Here is a 24,173-nt window from a genome sequence, read left to right on the forward strand (position 1 = left end):
ACCACCACTACCACCCAAACCTTCCTGGGTAATGGAATTGCCAGCAAGTTCTTCTGGTTTGACACGCATAAGAGAGTTTTTGACATCTCCCTGCACAGGAAGCCAGAGTCAAGGCTAGAGATCAGAAGCGCAAAACAGAATAATGAGAAGGAGCTTCCTGGCTGGGACTCCATGTAGACACAAGCGTGAAATGGTGCAACCTAATAGTAGCCATTCTGACAGATAGAATGGGATCTTAGAGACTCTCATAGACACCTTGTACTCTGAGAGTAATATCCAGTCAACTAGCACAATGTACATATAATAATAATAATAATAATAATAATAATAATAATAATAATAATAATTTATTTATACCCCGCCCATCTGACTGAGTTTCCCCAGCCACTTGTTTTCACTGGGAATAACCAGTTTCGACTGCTTCCCAGATAACAAGGTGACTGAAGTATTGTAGAATTGTAACATTGGGAGGGACCACGAGGGTCATCCAGTCCAACCCCTTGCAATGCAGAACTCTTTCCCCCAACCTGGGGCTCGAACCCACAACCCTGAGATTAAGAGTCTCATGCTGTTAAACAGTATCATCTCCATAATCTTTTCAGCCCTCACTCTCACAATCCTGTCCTTGCAAATGTTGCATAAACTAAGGAAGGCTGCTTTATACCTGTATGATATATGAAGACTGCTTTTCTGATTTCCTGGAGTCGTAATTCTGCATTCTGTCAAAATGGTGTTTTATCTCTCCTTCTTTCAATAACACACACACACACACACACACACACACACAGAGAGAGAGAGAGAGAGAGAGAGAGAGAGAGAAAGAGAAAAGAGAGAGAGAGAGAGAGAGAGAGAGAGAGAGAGTATATGGATAGGTTTTTTGAATTTTCATTTTAGTAATTTAGTAGTTGTTTTGGTAATTTTTATCAGATCTTTGAAATATTTCTTATATAAATGGTGAATGGGAATTATATTGTGTAGTAACTCATTTTGGATGAGAGAACAGAATGTTCGACCAGATGGACCCTCGGCCGGATCCAGAGTCTCTCGTACTGTTTCTTTCTACTTAATAAAGTTGTAAAGTAGTTTTCCTCCCATTTGCATGGGGAAAAAGAGCTCTGTCCCTGACAAATAAGACTTATTTCAGATAGCCTAGTCATCCTGACACAAGTGCAGTATGTATGTTCATCTAAAACACCCCCAAAGGGTGAGAAGCTAGCTGTTTCAGTGCCTAGCAAATAGCTTGACTTTTGGAGGCTGTACAAGAGTCAAACAAGGACACTGTATTTTATCTCCCACCAATCTGCATATTCAGATTAAAAACAAAACACACAGCTCAAGATATGGTGCCTGTTGAGACAGCTCTCCCAGGTGAGAGGGAATCAGTGTAGTCAAGGGAGCTTTTTATAGCATAGGCGCGGGCAATTCCCTCCCTCTCTCAAGGGCCACCTTTCCTTGGAGGTCCCCCTGTCAGGGGCCACATGCTAGTTATGAGCACAACCGCCCACTTTTATTTCTCCCCTATCCATCTCTGTTCCTCCTTGCCCAGCAGGATGCCAGGAAAGGGACAGATCACTCTTGCCTCAGGTCTGAATTAGGCCCAGGTTCACAGGCAGCCCACTCCTGATATATATAGGAAGGAAAGACGATCTTATGCAGTCACATGGGCTACATGGCTACAGGGCAGTCTGAAGAACTCCCACACTGCCTCTTTGAGTAGTGGATGCATCATGTTTGGATGCATCAGTTACTGGCTCAATACCTTGCTTTTAACGTTTTATTTCCTTGAATTTTCTAACCTACATGTTTCTGCATGTGCACATGTTCACACATTCGAAGTTTTGTATTCAGTACTAATGGGAAATTCTCTTTTTGTAAAGTTTATTTTCAAACTTAAGTTCTGCCCTGGGTAGAGTACCATCTAGTGGCAGTTTAAGGAAGTCAGAAGTGTTGAGCAATGCTGCATAACAGCAAAACCAGACAAATAATACTGTACCCTTGTTTCACTCTAGCCCTACTGAAACAGCAACAAGTCTTGGAGAGTGGAGGTTTCCCATTAGCGAATGCCTTTTTAAAAAAGACGTGTTTATTAGAAGAGGAGTTTGGATTTGATATCCCGCTTTATCACTACCCGAAGGAGTCTCAAAGCGGCTAGCGTTCTCCTTTCTCTTCCTTCCCCACAACAAACACTCTGTGAGGTGAGTGGGGCTGAGAGACTTCAAAGAAGTGTGACTAGCCCAAGGTCACCCAGCAGCTGCATGTGGAGGAGCGGAGACACGAACCCGGTTCCCCAGATTACGAGTCTATCGCTCTTAACCACTACACCATTAATCTCCTATGATTAATTTGCTTACTGGTCTGTTAGGAGGCCTACTGTCAGGCAGAAAGGTGGCAAATATTGTAAATAAATAAAACAATTATCCTTTTTCTTGAGTACTTCTTTCATTACCTGTTCTGGGAGACTAGACATTCTTGTTACCACATCCTCACAGTATGGTCTTGGACACACAACTGGGTATTTTTCTCAATCCCACTTTTGTAAAAGCAAGTTTTCCAGCCAGGAAAAGGAGAGAAAGAACAGACCACACTGCCTCCAAGTATTGCCTATTCTTGATAAGGTTTACCAATTTAGGAGGAGGTATCAGGCATTGTGCTCACACTTTCTTACTTCTGTGTAACTATTGTCCCTCCAGAGTTCCATGCTTCCTAACTCTCCTTAACCATTTATTAGACCAGAGCTTTCCAAACTGTGTGTCGCAACACATTAGTGTGTTGGCTGCAGTGTGTAGGTTTGCCGCGTGAACTCTCCCAACGCTCCTCCCTGGGCTGGAAAGGGGTTTGTTTAGCCTCTGGTTTGCTAGTAAAACTGAATTACTGTGTCGTGAAATGATGCGTGTCTAAAAAGCGTGTCACCAACATGAAAAGTTCTGCATTAGACAAACCATCTTTTAAAAAAAAATATGCAAGCAGCCTAGATCTTGCAAGGATTAGAACTGGAGATGCTAGCCTTTAGATCCATTGTTGCTGTGTTGGCAACCACTGGATTAGTGCTTTTAATCAGAGAATTGTGGATTTCTATAGCTCAGTCTGAATGCACAAAATTGCACAGTACTCACTAAAATCTCGTGACAAGTCTCATATGCTCTCAGACTACAAATCTTGAGTGTTTCTTGCATAACTTGTTAAACAAGAAGTGCCTGCTTTAGGTTCTACTTAATAATTTGATTTGCAGAGTCGGTATTGCTAAGGATAGCCACGGAACAGTAATTTTGAAGATAGTTGCCTATTTAGCATGTGGGATAAATGAAGGGTGACTCCTCCTCTATTGCTCTTAATTATATATTAACAGATGTTTTGGGGGGGGGAAACCACACAACTAGTTGCAACCATCACCCATGTTGTTTACTATAGAGTGCACAAAAATTGAACTTGCATTTGCTACCACTTGCATTCCTTGAGAAGGACAGGTTTTTGCTGTGTTCCACAATTAAGTAACTGGAACACAGGAACCCTAACAGGACATAGCAATTTTAAATGAGGTCTTTTGGAGCATTTCCCTCAAAACTTGGGAGATTGCACTGTTTTGTTTTGTTTTTAATTGCCCTGATAATAGTACAAGGCTTCTCAAGTGTAAAGCACTGATTAGTTCAGTGAGGGAAATCCCAACGAACTTTTGGGTTTGATGACTTGAGGACACTCAGGCAATATATCCCTTAAAAGTGGGGCCAAGATCATAGATCCTCACCCACTCACTGGCAGTAGCTGCTGGACCTTCTCCTCTCCTCAGCTGTCACTCACCTATCCAGCAGCCATGTCATCAATGTATTTGCTGCTGCTTCTCCTCATTGCTGAAGGCCACTTCTCAGTCTCTTGGGCAATGACAAGAGGCATAACAGAACAGCCTGGTGAAATAACTGCTGGCTGAGCAGCAATAAGATGGTAGCACTGCTCCTCCTCCTCCTTGCCACTAGCACCCACTTTCAGGAGCTCCAGTCAGTGGCAGGGTATTTGCAGGCACATGGACAGATGCTTGACCATGCTGATCACTGAGATCAGATGTCTCCTGTTACTTTACTGATTAAGAAAAAGTCTATCACAGAACATCACATCAAATCACTGAAACAGTGTGGTCTACATCTGCAGGATACTTGTTGCCAGTTGAATATATAGTCTGAATCACCACAATAACAATGGGGTGTTAATTCTCTTTAAACTCAATGAAAATAATACATAAAACAATACTGAATTCCGTTAACCTGCACTGAATTTTCCAGCACCTTTAGAATTGGCAGATTTTGGAATTTCTAGCCCACTTTTATAGAACAGAACCCTGAATTTCAAGTGCTGTTTCTGAAAAGTTATTTTTATTTAAAATTTATCAGTTGGCTGTCAAATGCTCAACACAAGATACAACATAATTGAAAGCTTCATTTACAGGCACACGTGTACCTAATAGATGAAAAGGAGACCTTCTGGCTTGTGAAGAGAGTTCTAGATATCTGACCAAATTCAACCATTGGGGGGTAAAAATGGAACATCCTAATCGTCAACATGCAATCATGTTGACACTTGGGGCTCAGAAATGAACATAACCAGAATGGCATGAAGCAGAGGGATAATACATCCCAGATCTCTATCAACATTAGAACAGGCCATTTCTTCTGCTGAATGCACAAATTATTAGAACAAAACTGAACTCTAGAAAGTGGAGATTTTTGAACAGCAAACTGCTCTTCTACATCACTTAAAAAGTGAGACTTGTGAGATCTCAATCCGATTCCAGAATTAAATGTATCTCATCTGTTGCAGACAGCCTGAGGATATAAACCATTATGTCACATATGGCTCCACAAATATACAAAGGTATTTGTCCTATCTAATCTATCCCATCTTCTCTCACAAAAACATTTCCCATAATCTTCAGAAACATTAGCAGCATATATAACAATGAGATGGGCCAATAAACAGTTTTAGGGACAGTGCCAAAATCTGGAGAATTAACCCTCCCTCCTAGAACATTTTAAAGTTCTGTGAAAACTTCTCATGAGTGCAGCTTTAACCATCTCTATTTATTATAATAAAATGTGTCGCTTCCAGGAAATTAAGTCTGATTCATATGTAAGCAAAGGTGGAAGTATATGAATTCACACGCATTTTGTATTCCGTTGATATTAAACGGCTCAAAAACAGTAGTCTGCAAAACAGGCTTGAAAGTAGTTTTTGAGATAAAACAAACAGGTATTTTGAACGAGTGAATAGGCTTTTAAAAAGAAGTCATGCATGTTTCTTTCTTTAGAACAGGTATAGGGTAAACTCAGCCCTCCAGATGTTTTGGGACCACAACTCCCATCATCCCTAGCTAAAAGGACCAGTAATCAGGGATGATGGGAGCTGTAGTCCCAAAACATCTGGAGGGCTGAGTTTGCCTATGCCTGCTTTAGAACAGAATTTGTTTCTCTCATGGCTATAAATGTGTGCTGAAAGTTGGTGGCATTACTAGTACTATTCCAAGCTGAAGAAAACTTCTTTCACACAGAAGAGGATGTCATAAGTCCTCTCCCCACTGCCACCAAAATATGGAAGACAATAAATACACACGAAACACTCAAGATTGATAACCCCTGAGCAAAGCACCATCTTAATGTCAGAATCATGTTAAGGTATCTTGGAGACAGGAATCTAGATGTTCATTAATTTTAGCTTCCAAAACTTCAGAACTGCAGACAGGGCAGGAAACTTTTCTGTTCTCATCACTGGCAGAAGTAGCTGGCCTTTCTGAGGCTATTGGTTCATGCTTTCTCTTCAAAGAAGGGCTGGTCAACTCTGGATCTGTTTTATGTATAAAGTATTTTTCAAAGGCAGCAGTGTCTTCCATTTTTGCCCGTTTTGTTGGTCCACCACTGGGTGTGCTGCTATTTCTATGAGATGAACTATGGGGTTTTGGAGTTGAAGTAGATGGTCCAGAAATGCTTTTTACTGGTGTCGTCTTCGAGGGTAAATCCCATGTAACATTTATAGGGCTTGACTTTGATCTTCCTCCATTAAAAGAAACATGTTTAATGGGCGAGCCATTAACATTAGTGTACGCTTTTTTGTTAGCAACTGATACTTTAGGGAGTGTAACATAGGAAGCAAAGTTCTTCTTATCACCTTCAGAAGGAAATGATGAGGATATGCTTGCATTTTGAGGATTCAATCTTATCAAACCAGAAGGTGAATCATGCTGCGAACTGAGCAGCAATCTGTTCTTATCATTGCTTGGACTTGTGGTCCTCTCTGATGGTGACAGAGTGCTTTTTCCTCCAAGGATATATCCTTTTCCACTAAAAGGAATTAGGTTCTGCATATTGCCTCCGTTAGCGTTTCCTGCAAATACGTTAGAAATACACAGAACAATCACATATTTGGAAAACATTCACCAGCAGTACTCTATTACATCTCTAGGAGCGATCATTCATCAGAAAAATCTTTTTCCCCGCTTAACACTTTTAGTTATGTACTCTTCGGTTTATGCTATAAACCACCCTGAAATATTAACTGATGAAAAACAGTGTAGAAATGGTTAAGATGCTGGTAATAATACAGAGCATAGGACTTGCCGATCAGAAGATCGGCGGTTCGAATCCCCGCGACGGCGTGAGCTCCCGTTACTCGGTCCCTGTTCCTGCCAACCTAGCAGTTTGAAAGCACGTCAAAGTGCAAGTAGATAAATAGGTACCGCTCTGGCGGGAAGGTAAACGGCGTTTCTGTGCGCTGCTCTGGTTCGCCAGAAGCGGCTTAGTCATGCTGGCCACATGACCCAGAAGCTGTATGCCAGCTCCCTCGGCCAATAAAGCGAGATGAGCGCCACAACCCCAGAGTCGGTCACAACTGGACCTAATGGTCAGGGGTCCCTTTACCCTTAATAATAATATCATCATCCTCTGCTGGTTATAACTAAATGATATTCAAGTACCTTTGCCATCAGCTAGGAATTTTGATTGTGGGACCTTCTCTTTGCCTTTCTTGGTGTAGTTCTCTGGCTCCTTGACCTTGGTATATGTACCTCCACACGTCTGTTGGTGCTCAGCCCACCAGAAGTCATTTGCAGACGGTGCTCTATTCATTGCACGCTTCACATAGCCAAAATATGGCTTTTTATTTTGACATGGACCATTGCATCGCCACCAGTGCTGGCGATAGGAATCCACTTCATCATGAAACTCATGATAGATCTAAACATAACCAACAAGTTTTTCTTAATGCAGAACATTCATTTCCATTTTGCGGTGACACCAGATTAACTCACAGCCCACTGTGAAGATTGATGGAATCAGGCCAACCAGGGCTTCCCAAGTCACTACAGGCAAGAGTTCCACATGGATATTGGAGCTGCCCCCAAACACAGAAGTAAATCAAACAGAATCTACTAACACCAGAATTCTGTGGTCTGTTTCAAATTTCAAGGCCAAACCATGGTTTGGCAACTGGAGGTATTCAGGGGCTTGTATGTTCAGTTCTACAGAGACATATGCTAATTTCCTGTCTTGTGATATTCAGTTTGCTGTAATGTCTGAAGCAGTCGAACGATGGTTATTGTTAACAACATTTGCATCCAAATTAGAATCTTAAACCCACCCCAAACCATATATATTTTTTTGAAAGAAAGTTATGATTAACAATAACCACAATATTCCCAACTCAAACATCACACCATGGAGGCCTTCCAAAACCTGGTGCCCTCCAAATGTTTCAGACTACATCTCTCACTAATCCCAGCCAGATGTACTAGGTAGTGTTGTCCAAAACATTTGGAGGGCACCAGGCTGAGGAAGGCTGCTGTGGTAAATGATTCATGGGGCTTAGTAAGGGGGGTTTAAAAAATGTTTCTGTTTTGGATTTGATATATTTCATAAGGCTTGTTTGCCTGAAGATAAGTAAAAATCTCACTCTTGGCAACTTTTGTCAGGGGAATTGGAATGTGGGGAAAGCTGGGGCAGTTAGGGGGAGAAGAGACGGAATGGTGGGCTACTGAGGAAAAAATACATGTCGTAGTGTTTGTGAAATGCATCTGGTGAGGGAGACTGTGACTCAGTTCTAGGAGAAGTGTTTGAAACTCCCATTGTTCTAGGTGCATTTTGTGACAGGGAATTTCATTAGCGTGAGCAGTTTCTGAGCTCTGGGCGCAGTACGGCACCTGAGATTTCAAATTTAAACTGCACAGTGGAAGGAAAGGACCTTTTTCTGCCTCCCCACTTCCAGCTATTCTCTGAAGACTGGAGAAGAAACCCTATTAAGAATAATAGAGAGGTGGGCAGGGGAAGGACTAGACCATGTGAAAAATGAACGTAATATTTTAGCTGCAATTCATTCATTTTCAGCTTTGTATTCTGGTTATTAAAAAAGCGCACCTGGATATTCCGTTGTTGCGCCCATGACCTAGGTTCAATGTGCCATATCTCAGTTTCTAACACTGTTTGGGAGTGGCTGTGGAGGACAGAATGTCTGTAAGGTGCAGGAGTCTCTGGCAGCCTGCAGTGCCAGGGGGCAGCAAGAGAGCACTGCCTCACAGGGAAACCCAAGCAACACCACAGCACCATAAGGGACTTAACTGGGGAAGAGGACAGCAGTGTTGATTTTTATTGTACAAGAAAGGACACAGTCTCGGAAGGGTATTGTACACTGGAGAAAACATATTCCCTCATTTATAATAAAAGTCGCTTTAACCAAGATGTTCAGGGCGGCTTCCAAATGCCCTTCCCAGAGTGCAACTGTCCTCCCAGACACTGCACTTTGGTTACAACAAAGCAGAAAGTGTGAGAAGGGATCACCATTCATTAGTGATACAGAAGGAGAGAGCCTGCAGCATGCTCCTGACAGCTAAACCATGATTTGGCTGCAATGTCTGGACCAGGCCAGAGTACACATCAGAGATTCTCTATGCAAATTCAAGTTGTCTGGATTATGGCCAAAAAGTGCAGTTCACACCTTATCAAAATCAGAAGAAATCTGGTGATTAGCTTGATATATTTGATTTTACATTGCAAAAGTTAAATGTTAGATGTTAAAATAATCACCAACTCTAGTGTGCGTGTTTGCCGCAGTATCTTTTAAATCTAAACATTTATAAGATTCATTTTATATCCCAAAATCAGTTTTACAAATCTACAAACTAGTGTTCATTACAGAGAATGCTTACTGTAATATTGGCTCCAGTTAGGCGGTTTATCCGATGCATGTGTTTGCAGAATTCCGGGCCATGGGATTCATGATCTTTGTCATTATTAGTGACAAATAACAAGGCATGAATCATTTCATGTAACAGGGTCTGAAATTAAAATTATTACACGATTACTTAAATTGCTATGTCCTAACATAAAACATTTGATTACTTACTGTTAAGTTGGCTATGATAAGAAATGGTAGTTAATTAAAAAATAAACCTTAAAATCTTCTTGCTTCCAGTTTTCCATTCTCTGGGATAAGTCAGACATGACCCCAGGTTCATAAAACCATAATTTGGGACACAGACATTTGAAGAGCTGTTTCCTCCCACACCAATACTTCCATGTGTTAAGATCAGCAGCTGACTGGTGCCTCCCTGGCTGTTACAGTATGCATCTGAAGGGCACCTGTTATGCAGCAAAGAGGGCTTATTCTGTACTGGCAGTCCAACAATGGAATACTCTCCCCCTTGAAACACAGAACAGTTTTGGGGATCAGCTGAAAACACACCTATTCCACCAGACAATTCAGGGGGAGGGAGGGTCGACCACATAGTTAGATTTTGATTGATTGCTGTGATTTTATCTTTTGGTGTGATTTTATCTGTTCTTTTTATTTTTATGCTTCTAATTGTATCAGTTGATTTTAATTTATATTACTGCACCCTATGCTGGTATCACATAGAAATATTTTGTGAGAAATTTCAAGGAGACATTCACATTATAAGTGGAAATAATGGGTAAAAAATACCACTAAAGGACAGGAGAGGGTGGAGAAGTCTCTGCAAGCAGCAAGGAGCTGTTTGCTTCTCCTGTCTTTGCAGAAGTAGCTGCAATATAAGATAACTATTTACAGCACTGGTAAACATGTTTGTTTCCAAAACTACAAGACACAAGACACATTTGACTTTGGGAATGTACATATCAGCTGCAAGAAATGCACATGTTTGGGTTCATATCTATATACAAAAGAGGGATACCTCTACAAGATCCTTTCTTGGCCGCAACTTCAAAAGTGGTTCACTGAGCCGGATGGAGCACATTCCACCACGGCCTTCATAGCAGCAAACTCCTGCACACCTAGAAATACAAATATAAAAGGCAAATTGTTTACTGAGACACAAACAATACTTGCTAAGCATTAGGTACTCTTATTAAACATTAGGTGCCCACTGCTAGTGGCTGGGCTAGACCTCCTGTAGAATATTTAGTTTACAAATCACACTGCAGCAAGTATACTAGCAGACATAACAAGTTATTGATTTTTAATTTGTGATACCATGCACTGCAGGAAACCTGCAGCCCTCCACATTGTTGGATTCCAGTTTCATTCAGCATGGAGAATTGTCAGGATACAGCAATATCTAGAGGGACACAACTCGCCCTCTCCTATAAGAAGTGCATCTCTTAAAAAGGTCAGATAAAAGACAGAATACAACATGCTCCTCAAGTTGTAAACAAGCACCAGGAGCCCACACACAGTATACAAATTCAGAGAAGCTGTTTTCTGACTGCTTGTGGATTCAGGGCTCATGCCACCTGGAACAAGACCAAAACTAGATCCAAATCACCATTTTGTGACATTCAGTGTGGTTCCAATAGAAACACTGCTCAGCTATGGACTTTGGGAAATTCCCTTAAGGACTAACACTGCCATCCTAGCCACATCTGCTCAAAAGTCCTATGGTGCTCAACAGGGCTTGGTCCTAGGTAAGTGGAGTGTGTGGGAAAATGATTGCTTGTACATGAGAGCATGAGCAAGGTTCTTATTGTTACAGGGTGATTTCATAGCTAGAAGCATCCTTGGAGCATGAACAGCGCGTGAACAGCTCGTGCTGTCCTATGATTGGCTAATGTGGCATGGCCTGATGCTCGCATAAGTCTAGTGCGAAGGTCCTTGTACTTTGTATCTTTCTGATTTCACACAATAAAAGCTGTGCTGCATCAGCCCTAGAGAGCAGCCATATTTCGGAACCTAATAAGGTGTGAGACTGATTTTTCCCTGGATGCCGAGCTGTAACTCGGCATCCAGGGAAAAATCAGTCTCACACCTTATTAGGTTCCGAAATATGGCTGCTCTCTAGGGCTGATGCAGCACAGCTTTTATTGTGTGAAATCAGAAAGATACAAAGTACAAGGACCTTCGCACTAGACTTATGCGAGCATCAGGCCATGCCACATTAGCCAATCATAGGACAGCACGAGCTGTTCACGCGCTGTTCATGCTCCAAGGATGCTTCTAGCTATGAAATCACCCTGTAACAATAAGAACCTTGCTCATGCTCTCATGTACAAGCAATCATTTTCCCACAGGAGTGAGGTACCCAGGTTAGTCCATTTCCTTTCTTTTTTGGGTGCGTCTTGGAAAAAAAGTTCCCTGGGCGATCCTCACACCAGTCAGCTGGACTTTGGCTTCTATTTCTGCCTGCAGTGCCGTGTGATGCCTTCAAGAGATGCTGCTTTAGCCACGTATAGGTCTCCCCCCCCCCATTATTATTATTATCAGTGCTTTTTTTCTAGAGGTAGGCAGGGGTATGCATACCCCTAAACATTTTGTGAATCTTTGTACTTTTGTCCATTTACTGTCTTTATTATTCCCGATTTTAACTATAAAATGGTATTCTCTTGAGGCAAAATGAGAGTACCCCTAAACATTTTTAGCAAAAAAAAAGCACTATTATTATCATGATTTTTCATCATTTGTTACCCGCCTCCCCCCCCCCTCAGGTCCCAGAGCAAGTAACAGCCTTAAGGGCAACATTCAGGGCGATTCAGAGCCGCCTCTGCCTCGCCCCGCAGCGCCTTCCCCGTACAGCGTCATGCGCGGGCTCCACTTCACTTCCACGGCTGCCAGGCGGCCCCAGAAGAGCGTCTCGTTGAACTGCAGGAAGAGGCCTCGCACGTCGGGGCTCGGGTCCAGCAGCTCCCAGGCGCTGTCCACGACGGAGAGCGGCCGCGCCGGGGAACCGGGCGAGGCGGCAGGGGAGGCGGCGGCAACCACCGCCTTGGCCCCCTGAGCTTCCCCGTCCTCTGCCTCCCACTCCGCCTGCAGCCGGAGGGCCAGCAAGAAGTCGCCGTCCATCTCGCCCAGGCAGGATGCCAGCCAGCTGGCGGTCGCGAACTCTTCAAACTCCAGCGCATGCGCCAAACAACTTGCCCTAGGAGGAGTACTGAGGCGCGCCTCCCTTTCCTTCCAACCCTCCATCCATCCCCATCCACTCAGGTTTCGTTACGCGCTTGCGCGGGGCCCCGCTAAGCCCGGAAGCGCCTCTCCGTGTGTAGCTCTACCCGCTGGGTCTGGTTCGCCGTTGCGCCGGCCGCTCCACGCCCTCTCTCTTCCGTCGCGCTCGCGAGGTCGTCAGCGTCCGGCGCAGGCGCTCTGGCGGCTGGGCGTTTGGCGCTGGCCTGCTTCCTCTCTGCCCCTCGCTCCGCTCTCTCGTTGCTCCGGGTTCGGACATGGCGCTGTCTGTGGGCGAGGGGGCTGCGGGCGGCGGCGGCGGCGGCGGCGGCGGCGGGAGCCGTCTGAGGCGGCAGCTGGAGTCCGGCAGCTACGCGGCGGAGGAGTACGTGAAGCAGCTGTCTCAGCAGTCGGACGGCGACCGGGACTTGCAGGAGCACCGGCAGCGCATCCAGGCGCTGAGCGAGGAGACGGCGCAGAGCCTCAAGCGCAACGTCTACCAGAACTACCGGCAGTTCATCGAGACGGCGCGCGAGATCAGCTACCTGGAGAGCGAGATGTACCAGCTGAGCCACATCCTCACCGAGCAGAAGGGCATCATGGAGGCCGTCACCCAGGCCCTCCTGCAGCAGGCCAGCGCCGCCGACCGAGACGACCCGGCCCTGGGGGGCGCCCGGCGGGCCGCCGCCGACCCCCACACCAACCCCTTCCTGGCCCTCTCGGCCAAAGACAACGCTGCCAGCGACGAGGGCCGCCAGCGCACCCTCACCACCCTCCTGGAGAAGGTGGAGGGCTGCCGCGACCTGCTGCCGGAGAGCCCCGGCAAGTACTTGGTCTACAACGGGGACCTCGTGGAGTATGATGCCGACCACATGGTGCAGGTCCAGAGGGTACACGCCTTCCTCATGAACGACTGCCTGCTCGTGGCGGCGTGGCTCCCCAACCGGCGTGGCGCGTACCGGTACGATGCCCTTTACCCGCTGGATGGGCTGGCGGTGGTCAACGTCAAGGACAACCCGCCCATGAAGGACATGTTCAAGCTGCTCATGTTCCCCGAGAGCCGTATCTTCCAAGCGGAGAACGCCAAGATCAAGAAAGAGTGGCTGGAAGTGTTGGAGGAGACCAAGAGGAACCGGGTCCTCAGTGAGAAGCGGCGGCTGGAGCAGGAGGCCCCAGTGCGGGCCCCTCCCCCCTCCCCTCCAGAAGCCACCAATCCTTTTGAGGAGGAGGATGAAGAGGAGGCAACACCAGAAGAAGAAGTGGTGGATTTGTCCCTAGAATGGATTCAGGAGCTGCCCGAGGATCTGGATGTCTGCATTGCTCAGAGAGACTTTGAAGGGGCAGTTGATTTGCTAGATAAACTGAATGAGTACCTGGGAGATAAGCCTGTGACCCAGCCAGTTAGGGAACTACGAACAAAAGTGGACGAAAGAGTCCGACAGCTCACGGATGTGCTTGTGTTTGAACTTTCTCCGGATAGGTCTCTACGGGGTGGGCCTAGAGCTACCCGCCGAGCTGTTTCTCAGCTCATCCGCTTGGGTCAATCAACCAAAGCATGTGAACTTTTCTTGAGGAACAGGGAAGCTGCAGTACACACAGCCATCCGCCAGTTGCGCATTGAAGGTGCCACTCTGCTGTATATTCACAAGCTCTGCCATGTCTTCTTCACCAGCCTGTTAGAGACTGCAAGGGAGTTCGAGACAGACTTTGCAGGCAACAGTGGATGTTATTCTGCCTTTGTTGTCTGGGCCCGATCTGCTATGAGGATGTTTGTGGATGCATTTAGCAAGCAGGTGTTTGACAGCAAGGAGAGCTTATCCACTGCTGCCGAGTGTGTGAAGGTATGAGGAAAATATAGGCCCAAATGTGGGTGTATTATGCTCAGTCATACATGCACTGGATGACCACAATTTCATTCTTATAACTACTTCAGTTTTCCAGATAATGTCATAGAATATAGGACAAGGAGGAAACCAGTGAGTCATTTAGTCCAATTCCCAGTGCTGAAACAGGGTGTTCTGTTTGTAAAGAAGCTGTGTAAATAATTTATTGCAGTAGCTGCATTGGCTATCCTGTACTCCACATTCCCCATCACTTGGAGCCTCTCTCCCTTTTCAATTCTCTTACAATGTTAGAGTGCTTTTTGCTTAATTCTAAAGGAGAGCAACACAAGCATTTCTTGCTCTTCCAGCGTAAAGGAGCCCTTCCACTTTAAGATTAGGAACAAAAGAAAGGGCTAGTCCTGTGGCATGACTTTACAGATTTTGTCTATCTGATCAAAGTATATTTTGCTATATTTGGGCATTGAGACCTTCCGGAGTTGTTACTTGTTTTTCAGGAAAAGGCAGTCTGTACTGGATATCCAAGGTGCCTCCTTCCTACAGCCAGCAAGAACAGTGAGGAGTGTAGGGGCCCACACCGCTTCCTGCCCTAATCATGTGGCAGTCCCAAATACACTAGGAACAGTAGTGGGCTGGCTGCTGTGGGGGATTAAAGGAGGGGGAAAACCATGTATGCCACCTTGAGCTCCTTAGAGAAAAAGGTGGGACAGAGATGCAGTAAATAAATAAATGTGTTCTGAGCAATTACTTTTACCTAAGTTTGGAGAAGTTTGCCTGGACAGAATTGCTCTGCAACCCACTCCTTCAGTGAGCTGCCCTGATTAGTGGGAAAAGGTGATCTCATGTCTTTGCTTTATCTAGGTGAAGGAGACTGTCGTGGCTGATCCTATCCTGCCAGGAAAGAGACAGCCTGGATAACCTTGTGTTACCTGCTGCTCTGTCCAATGTGATACAGCAAGGGTAGTGAACCTGTTGCCCAGGGTCTGTTTGTGACTTCCAGGTGTCTCTGGACTCTCTTTAAGCCATATCCCTTTCGCAGGCCATACCCCTTACCTGCTCTGCTCCACATCCTCCTTAAATGCTTTTGCCTGGTAGAAATGTATTACAGTGGATGCTCGGGTCGTGAACGTGATCCATGCGGGAGGCACGTTTGCAACCTGAGGGTTTGCAACCCACAGCGCCGCGTCTGTGCACACGCAGGTCGCACTTCTGTGCATGTGCAAAGCACTGGAACCCAGAAGTAACCTGTTCTGGTACTTCCGAGTTCGACGTGGTGCGCAATCCGAAAACACGCAACCTGAAGTGTCTGTAACCCAAGGTATGACTGTATTGACAATGCCTCCTGCTTGCCTGGATGGAGAGATGTGTAGAATCGCCAAGTTTTGTGTTGTTGGGTTGCAGCTTACTATACAAAAGTAAGGGTCACAGCCATTGCTTGGGCCCTTTTGTCTCTTGTCATGCACATCACTGGCATATGACACCCCCCTAAAGGTTCTTCACAAGGGAATGCAACCCTCTGGATAACAAATGTTTCCCACTCTGGGATACAGACTGCCTTTTTCTGAGGGCCAGAATGGTAGGGATTAATGCTGGGTCATATCTTCTTCTCCCTAATGTGTATAGTGTTAGAAACTTGGGTAGAAAAGCTAGGAGCCAAATGCCTTCTGGGACCTGGATTGTGGGCACCAAAACAGAATGTCTAGTTGCCACTGGGGGGGGGGCGGCGGTCAGCAACACTTTTATTTAATATTTTGATAACCATGAATTAATACACAATTAACATAAGTGACACATTGTTGATATCACATTTTTAGCAGAAAGGACATGTTTAATTTGGTGTTTACAATAAAAATATTGGTACCATACTTCAGTTTTCAAAACACTCTACTCTTTATTGTTAAACTCCTTAACATATTGTCTATCTTTAACATATACTTTGAGGCTTCAAAGCACATACATTTCAGTATTCCTTGAGTGTGAGTCAGGTGCAAAAAGATGGCACCCAGACTTTTTGAGGTGCTCTCAAATGGAGAATCTTTAAGGTACAAAATGCCCCTGCCGCCCTGCTCATTTTGAACCCTGAATGTATGTCGTGTTTTTCCTGCTGTTCATAATGGGATGATAGTTATCTTTTAGAGTGTCTCTGTTGTGCAACTGCTTAAAGGTGTAGTAAAATTAATCATGTAACTTGTTATTGAAGGTGGCAAAGGAACACTGCAAGCAGCTCAGTGAGATTGGCTTGGATCTGACCTTCATCATTCATACCCTGCTAGTGAAGGATATCAAAGGGGCTTTGCAGAGCTACAAGGATATCATAATGGAGGCTACAAAACATCGTAACTCTGAAGAGATGTGGAGGAGAATGAACTTGATGACCCCTGAAGCTTTAGGAAAACTTAGAGAGGAGATGAAGAGCTGTGGTGTGAGCAATTTTGATCAGTACACTGGTGATGACTGCTGGGTAAATCTTAGCTATACTGTTGTGGCTTTCACCAAACAGACCATGACCTTCTTGGAGGAAGCTCTCAAACTGTACTTCCCAGAGCTGCATATGGTTCTGCTGGAAAGTCTGGTGGAGATAATCCTTGTGGCCCTCCAGCATGTTGATTACAGTTTACGCTGTGAACAGGACCCTGAGAAGAAAGCATTCATCAGGCAGAATGCATCTTTCCTTCATGAAATTGTCCTTCCTGTTGTGGAGAAGAGGTTTGAGGAAGGAGTAGGGAAACCGGCTAAGCAGCTGCAAGATCTGAGGAATACTTCAAAACCGGTGCGTGTTAATCCTGAAAGTACTACCTCTGTAGTGTGAAATGTATTCTCTCATTCTTTTAGTATAACATGTCATGTATACACGTGCACATTTTCAAACATACATTAACATTCCCTTTAACTAATTATGCCCTAAAAAAAAAGACAAAGACAAAGGGAGAAGAATTCAAGCAAGTACTTTATAAGATGAGCCACATCTAGTGTATTTTCCTCAAAGGTCTGGTTGTGGCATTTAGATAAAGGAGCTCATCTAGTGTCAAAGTGTGTTTTGGTCCAAAGGCTAATGAACTATTGAAATATAATTAGTATGATCAAGAATAGCTTCTGATAAGTATTTTACAGAAGTATAAATGATGAGATACACCTAGTGCTTCTATTATATTGACCTTCAGAAAAAGAAGAATCAGTTTGAGAAACAAAAAGCAAATTTGCATAATTCCCTCTTTGATAACTTGAAAAAAGGTTGTAAAAACTACAGCAAATGCTTCTTTTCAAAAATTTGTGGCTTAAAATTCCTCTGAAAATTAAAACCTGGCAGGAGCATGGAATTCACAGTCTTACGTGTAGCAGTTCCTGTTTGCATTACTGATTCTTGGTAATGATAAATCTATAAACGTAAATGATGGCGGTCAAATACAAATGCTGTCGAAGTCAAATCCTGTCTCATTTGTGGCAGGGGAGAATTGCATTGAATGTGCAGTTGCTGCACGGACTGTTCCACTTGGGGATTGTTTTTTGCAGTTTTGTCACAGCTCCTTGGCAGCCATAGGGCCAAATCTGTTATTCAGTTTTCTAAAAAAAACCACTGTAACCTGCATTGTTAAATTAGTTGTGGGAAGTGCTGTGTCAAAAGCATGCACACAATCCCATTATGGCCCTCTATACATTTTTTGGGGGGATGGGGCTTGTTAATTGAAGGAAAGGTGTATCATCGAATCTAGGTTGATAACTGCTTATGTAATCAACAAGAATAATGACTTGAAAACAAATAAAACAGAGAATAGTTTTACATGTTGCCAAATCAGCCTGATAAAGGGAACCCCTGGAGAATTCATGATGTGAAAAACTACCCATTTGTGATCAAGTGATGAAGGGTGCAACAGGGGTGAGAAGTGACCTTGTACAAATAGCAAGGAGCTTTTGAGTTACCATAAGTGAAAATTAGGGTTTGGGAGTAGAGGCACGTGCGCAGTAGACAATGAAAACCTGTAGGAACTATAACCAAGGCCTATTCCTAGCAGGCTCATCTGTAGCTCTGCACACAGTATGATTGTGTATAATGTAGGTAGAGGGTTTTAGGTTTTTATTCTTTTCAAGCATAGGTAGGTGTTATGTCTGCAAATTTAATACTGCCTAACATATTGTGAAATCCCCACCATGTTGTACACTGGGATTGCATAATTGACACTGAACCATAGTTAATGACACTAGGGGACATTTTTCCATGGACTATAAGAAGAAACAGCTAATGTTCTTTAAAAAGGTGTAAAATAAAACGTCTGGATTGTATGCTAAAAAGTATTAAAGGCCTTAATTCACAATTGTGGCCTTTGGAGATCTGTTCCCTCTGGTCTTGAGAACTGGTTTCACCATAAAAATGATAAAGGAAGCATAATTGTGAGAGTACAGATGGTTGGCCCCAGGAAAAAAAAGTAATATGAAAAATTACTTCCTTGCCCAGCATTGTAGAAATGTTTGGTCCAAATAGTTGCTTGATATGATGCAGCTCTGTGCCCTCCAGATATTTTAGACTGTAGCTCCCATCAGCCTCAGCCAGCATGGTCGTGGTGAGATGTGAGTTTAGTCCAAAACATCTTGAGGGCATCCGGTTGGAGAAGGGTGGTGCAATGCATAGTGTTATGGGGCAAGTCACATCTTGCAAATGATTAATTTTGCCTCTCGCTGACAGTGGCTGGATGGCAACGGGACTCAGCTGAGTGTGACTCATGTAGTGCAGTTCATCTCCCTTTGATCTCTAAAAGAGTGTGGTGTAGAAGATGCTTAGTGTGGGGATGTGAAATACACAGCCCTCTGGAAGTTGTTGAACTACAACTCCCACAATCCATTGGTCATGCTGGCTGGGCCTGATTTGATTTGGGAGTCCAACATCATCTGGAGGGCCACACATTTCCCATCCCTGCTTGAATATATTGTCTAATATGCATTCATGGTATATGGGCAGTTATGCCAAAGGATAGTCGGTATAATTATTTCCTCTCTCTTTCTGTGTGTGTGACACACAAAACAGCTTTGCAATCTCCAGTCATTGTATGTATGATTTTTTTAAAAATACACACAAGAAAATCCCCCTCAGGACTGTTCATCCAGCAGACTGAAGAAGCTGCCATTTAATTAACAGAGAAACTCCTCCTTGGGTGTTCAGTAGACTGCTGAAGAGGGGCCCACTGAACTATGTTTCTAGAGCAATTCTGGGTTTCTGACGAATAACTAATAGTCCGGGTGCTTAGTAACTTACGATTCTGTTTGTATCATGCCTGTGAATGTATGGAGGCCAAATTATTTATGAATGAGAATAATGCCTAAACATGCAGACTGTATTTGTATATTAACACAAATGACTGGATTAAAAAAGTGTGCCCTAACAATCTTTCAAATTGTGTTTTGTCTTCTTAAGCCTCTGTATGTGTATGAACAATGAGCATTAGACTCTGGGCTAGGAAGGCTAGAAAAAGACCTCTGCTTGGGACCTTGGAGAACTACTCCAGTCATAAAGGTAAAGGGACCCCTGACCATTAGGTCCAGTCATGGACAACTCTGGGGTTGCGGCGCTCATCTCGCTTTATTGGCCGAAGGAGCTGGCGTACAGCTTCCGGGTCATGTGGCCAGCATGACTAAGCCGCTTCTGGCGAACCAGAGCAGCACACGGAAACGCCATTTAAATTCCTGCCAGAGCGGTACCTATTTATCTACTTGCACTTTGACATGCTTTCAAACTGCTAGGTTGGCAGGAGCAGGGACTGAGCAACGGGAGCTCACCCCGTCACATGGATTCGAACCGCCGACCTTCTGATCGGCAAGCCCTAGGTTCTGTGGTTTAGACCACAGCGCCACCTGCGTCCCTTACTCTAGTCATAGTAGACTGTAATGGTCTAGGTGGAGCAATGTAATGGTCTAGGTGGAGGTATGTCTCAAGACAAGGCAGCTTCATATATAACAAAGTAGTTATGTTTATTTGTTTGCTGTGTTTTCATCCCATTTTTCAGGTAATTGTCTCTCAAAGCACCTCTCATCAAGAGAGTCGGACAGAAAGAGAAGCTGGCCATAGCTTACATGCCTCATCTAGCTTACAAACTTAAAAGAGACACAAGGATGGGGAAAGGCAGAGGAGAGAGATCAATTCTTCAAGGCCAGACCAAAGTTTTGAACCACAAGCATTCATATGCATTGGGGCCAGGTTCAATCTAATGTTCATTGTGTTCTTGCTTGAATAGCAATTGATGGATCTTGCTCCTCTGGCTGATGGATGGGGCCAGAGCACCCTTTCCTCTTGCTTTTGCATCCCACAGTCATTCATCAGTGGGAGCACAGTGTTCTTTCCTGCAGGGAGAGGGGAAGAAAGACACCTGCAGCTGCTCTGTCTTTGGCCAGTAGGTGGGACTAGGTTGGTTTCCCTCTTGCCACAATGGTCTTCCTTTGCTGATGACAGAGGTCAGAACTTTGCAGCCTTGTGTCAAGTAAGCTCTGATATGGAGTATTGAGCACATGAATGTGTGTGTTTTAGTATTTGGTAAGAAAGCAAGGTCATCCAAGTCTGCCTTAGTTATTAAACAAAACCCATATTTAAAAAATTGTGCAGAGTTACACCAATTACCCTCGTTCCTGATCTGCTCCAGTGATCAGTGGTATGCCACATTAACACCGTTTGTGCTATGACTTCCATGCTATAATTAGGAGCGGGGAAAATGGCATGGGATTCTGTATATTACACAGCCTACTGCCCATGCTTTCTCTATGCATGTTTGCTGTGCGGAGACACGGGATGACATGAATAGAATTTTGGTTCACAAAGGGCAATGATCCTATGAAAGTGTCTATTCCTTTTGTAAAGCTATGTTTACTAATTCCAATCAGACATAATGGCTAAATATGTCTGGATCAGAAGCAGTATACCCCTGAATAGTTGATGCTGGGGATGAACACTTAAGAATGGCACTGTGGTCTTCAGGACCGTGTGCGACTGAGCATAATACACTTCCTTTCAGGCCCTTACTTTCCTCATACAGCTGTAGATAAGCTCTCCTGTCAAATACCTGCTTACTTAATGCATCCACAGACGTTCTCATAGCAGGTTGTTCCTGTATGTGAGTGTCCAAAGACTGAATTGGAGATAGACTGCTCAGCTAGACTTTGGTGTGACTCAGCTTGCGAATCCTTATGTTCTTAAATTATTATTATTATTATTATTATATATTTATTTATAACCTGCCTTTTCCACTGACAAGAAGTCAAAGCGGCTTACAGATAAAAATAAGAACAGCTAGAAACAGTGAAGAAGTCATTTTAAAAGAACTAAACATTGATAGAATTAAAATTATAGATAGGCAGACAGACAGACAACACAAATACAGTGATACCTCTACTTATGTTCACCTCCGGTTATGTATCCTTTGGGATATGTGTGTGGCAAACCAGGAAGTATTGTGCTGTGTGCGCTTGTGCAGAAGTGATAAACCGTGCTGCGCGCATGCGCAGAAGCGGCACCTCAGGATCCGACTGGAGCTCTGGAACAGATCCCGTGCACAACTGGAGGTACCACTGTACAATAAAACAGCCTGGCACCAGTCCTTTCATTAAAAGCAGTCAGTTTCCTAAAGCCTGATGGAGCAATACAGTCTGAAACACAGTGAGGAGGGAGCCAGTCCAGCTTATATAGGGAGGGAGTTCACCAAGAATGTCTTCTCTTGCATCCCTACCAAGCATCCCTGTGAGGATGGCAGAACCACGAGAAGGGCCTCCCCTGAAGTTCTCAAAGCCTGGGCAGGTTTGTATAAGCCTGGAATATGATCTTTCAGATAGCTTGAATCTAAGCCAGGGGTCAGCAAATTTTTTCAGCAGGGGGCCAGTCCACTGTCCCTCAACCTTGTGGGGGGCCGGACTATATTTTTCTGGGGTGTGTGTGAACAAATTCCTATGCCCCACAAATAACCCAGAGAAGCATTTTAAATAAAAGCACACATTCTACTCATGTAAAAACACTGATTCCCGGACCGTCCGCGGGCTGGATTTAGGAGGCGATTGGACCGGATCTGGCCCCCGGGCCATAGTTTGCTTACCCATGTAGGGCTTTATAGGTCATATCCAGCACTTCGAATTGTTTCTGCAAACAAACTGGTAGCCATTGGAGCTGTCATAAGCTCCCCATAAGTAGCATTAGTCAATAATCTGTGAGGTGGGTTGGGGAACGCTGATGTCCAAAAAGCCCCAGCACCAACATGATTCAACAAGCTAGAGGCCAGAAGCCTTCATTATTGCAATATTCACTTGATAATGAGGGCAGCCATATTGTGTGCACCCAAGTTCTTCTTGTTGGACTATATTAATTTTATTTATGTTTCTCATTGAAGCTTGAAATAACACATTAAGTGCTTATAGAAGTAGTGCTATAACCTCCAGGTGAATGAAATTAGCTGTGTCTACCATTTACATGCCCGTCATTTATTCATTTATTTGATCAGTATAATTGCTTAGAGGAGCAGTTAATTGGAAAGTGCCATGTATTTGCCTTCTCTGAGGAGAGATGGTTATTGAGTGTTTTGCTGCAGGGCATTAATTCTAATATTTTTGACAGCTTTGGAATAAAGGCGGGGAGCTTCATCCCTGAGTTATAAATGGAGAGGAAAATTGCTGTTTTTTAAACCAGTTTTTTCCTGCCTTCTAACAAAATTGGTCTTATTTCATGTTCGCCATGCAAAAGCCATACATGTTGAAACTCAGCTATCTCTGATACTGATGATCAATTATTTTTTGTTTCATAATCTTTCCCTAATTTGGTTCAGCTCATGATGGACTAATCGTGTGGATGATTTTAAAAGGAAAGGTCTTTCTATAAATACATGAAGAAAATAATAATTCAGCTGATCTCAAATCAGCAATTCTGACCCACAGAAGCTACTTTAAATGATGTTGCCTCCTCAGACCCACATCCCATCAAGGTATACTAGCATTAAAAGGGAAAATATTTAAAGCAACATTGGTATGCCTGTAAAACCAGGCAATGTTCAAGATCCCTAGCACATTGTTCCCTGCAGCTTTTGAAGGTGTGATGTGAAGGAGGTTTACTGGAGCCAAGGGCTGGTTAGGAATAATTTGATTCTCAAGGGCTCAGCTTTTGCTAAAAATGAGATGAACTAGATGGTTTAAATTTCTCCTACTTGGTAGTAAATAGTATGTGTCACAGTGGGCTATAAAAAGCACTGTTTTGCCAGAAGTTCTGCAAAGGATGTGTTAGAGAAAATGGTCTCGGGGGTGAAGATCTTACCTTGAAGAGGTGGAGGAAAAGCATCTTCAGCCCTGGGCATTAATAGCACTCATATTTTCCCTCCCCAATATTCCCCAAGTCATAAAAGATCCATAGATATCATGTCACCATGTTTCTGAGGTTCCTTTCCTTTATTCTCTCTGACCAGTTGAAGAATATTGGGGAGAAGGCTGTGTGTGTCAGAGAGACAGAAAGACAGACAGACCCAACCACTGGCCAAGAAGGAAATGGCAAAGACCACCCACTAGGGCTGGTCCTCTACATTTTGCTGAGATGAAGGCAGAGGCGTAGTGTGTAGGGGCAGGGGGCACTGGGCGCCATACCGCGGGGGGCAGCACTTACCGCGCCCAAGCCACGTGTCTCTCCCGGGAGTGATGCGGTGGTTGAAGTGCCTGCAGGCTCTGCGCTGCTTTTTCAACCAGCACAGGGCTGGAATCTGCCTTCCGCTTCCTGCTCAGCCGCTCTACAGCTGAGGGGAAGGTGGCGGGTGGACTCCCTGCAGGCTCCACGCTGCTCGAGAAAACAACACAGGCCTGCAGGGTGCCGGAGCAGAATGGGGCTCGGGCACTGGGATTCTTGTGTGCCCTGCCCTGCCCCGCTGCCTTCTTGCACTGCCCTGGGTGCCCAAATGGCTAGCTATGCCACTGGATGAAGGACAAGACGCTTCCTTCAATTCTACAGACAGA

At 44.4% G+C, this 24,173-nt stretch overlaps 2 protein-coding genes across 2 annotated transcripts; one reads left to right on the forward strand and one right to left on the reverse strand.

Moving 5' to 3' along the window:
* Positions 1-4,342: 4,342 nt before the first annotated feature.
* On the reverse strand, positions 4,343-12,477 carry SPRTN (SprT-like N-terminal domain). Its single transcript, XM_028724023.2, has 5 exons — positions 12,014-12,477; positions 10,181-10,280; positions 9,176-9,304; positions 6,953-7,211; positions 4,343-6,363 (listed from the first exon to the last, which is right to left on the reverse strand). The coding sequence occupies exons 1-5, from the start codon at positions 12,403-12,405 to the stop codon at positions 5,648-5,650; spliced, it is 1,596 nt and encodes a 531-aa protein (XP_028579856.2). The 5' UTR covers positions 12,406-12,477; the 3' UTR covers positions 4,343-5,647.
* Positions 12,478-12,555: 78 nt separating this feature from the next.
* Positions 12,556-19,596, forward strand: EXOC8 (exocyst complex component 8). The gene is made up of 2 exons (XM_028724022.2): positions 12,556-14,219; positions 16,420-19,596. The coding sequence occupies exons 1-2, from the start codon at positions 12,657-12,659 to the stop codon at positions 17,026-17,028; spliced, it is 2,172 nt and encodes a 723-aa protein (XP_028579855.2). The 5' UTR covers positions 12,556-12,656; the 3' UTR covers positions 17,029-19,596.
* The last annotated feature ends 4,577 nt before the right edge of the window (positions 19,597-24,173 follow it).

This window comes from Podarcis muralis, chromosome 3, assembly GCF_964188315.1.
Source record: "Podarcis muralis chromosome 3, rPodMur119.hap1.1, whole genome shotgun sequence".
Taxonomy (NCBI): domain Eukaryota; kingdom Metazoa; phylum Chordata; class Lepidosauria; order Squamata; family Lacertidae; genus Podarcis; species Podarcis muralis.

Excerpts from the sequence above, each read along its gene's own strand:
- EXOC8 (XM_028724022.2), top strand. The coding sequence starts at position 12,657 with ATGGCGCTGTCTGTGGGCGAGGGGGCTGCGGGCGGCGGCGGCGGCGGC. Across the intron at positions 14,220-16,419 it reads CTGCTGCCGAGTGTGTGAAG|GTGGCAAAGGAACACTGCAA; the intron begins GTATGAGGAAAA and ends TTGTTATTGAAG.
- SPRTN (XM_028724023.2), bottom strand. The coding sequence starts at position 12,405 with ATGGAGGGTTGGAAGGAAAGGGAGGCGCGCCTCAGTACTCCTCCTAGG. Across the intron at positions 7,212-9,175 it reads TAACTGGAGCCAATATTACA|ATCTATCATGAGTTTCATGA; the intron begins GTAAGCATTCTC and ends GGTTATGTTTAG. Across the intron at positions 6,364-6,952 it reads ATTCCTAGCTGATGGCAAAG|GAAACGCTAACGGAGGCAAT; the intron begins GTACTTGAATAT and ends ACGTATTTGCAG.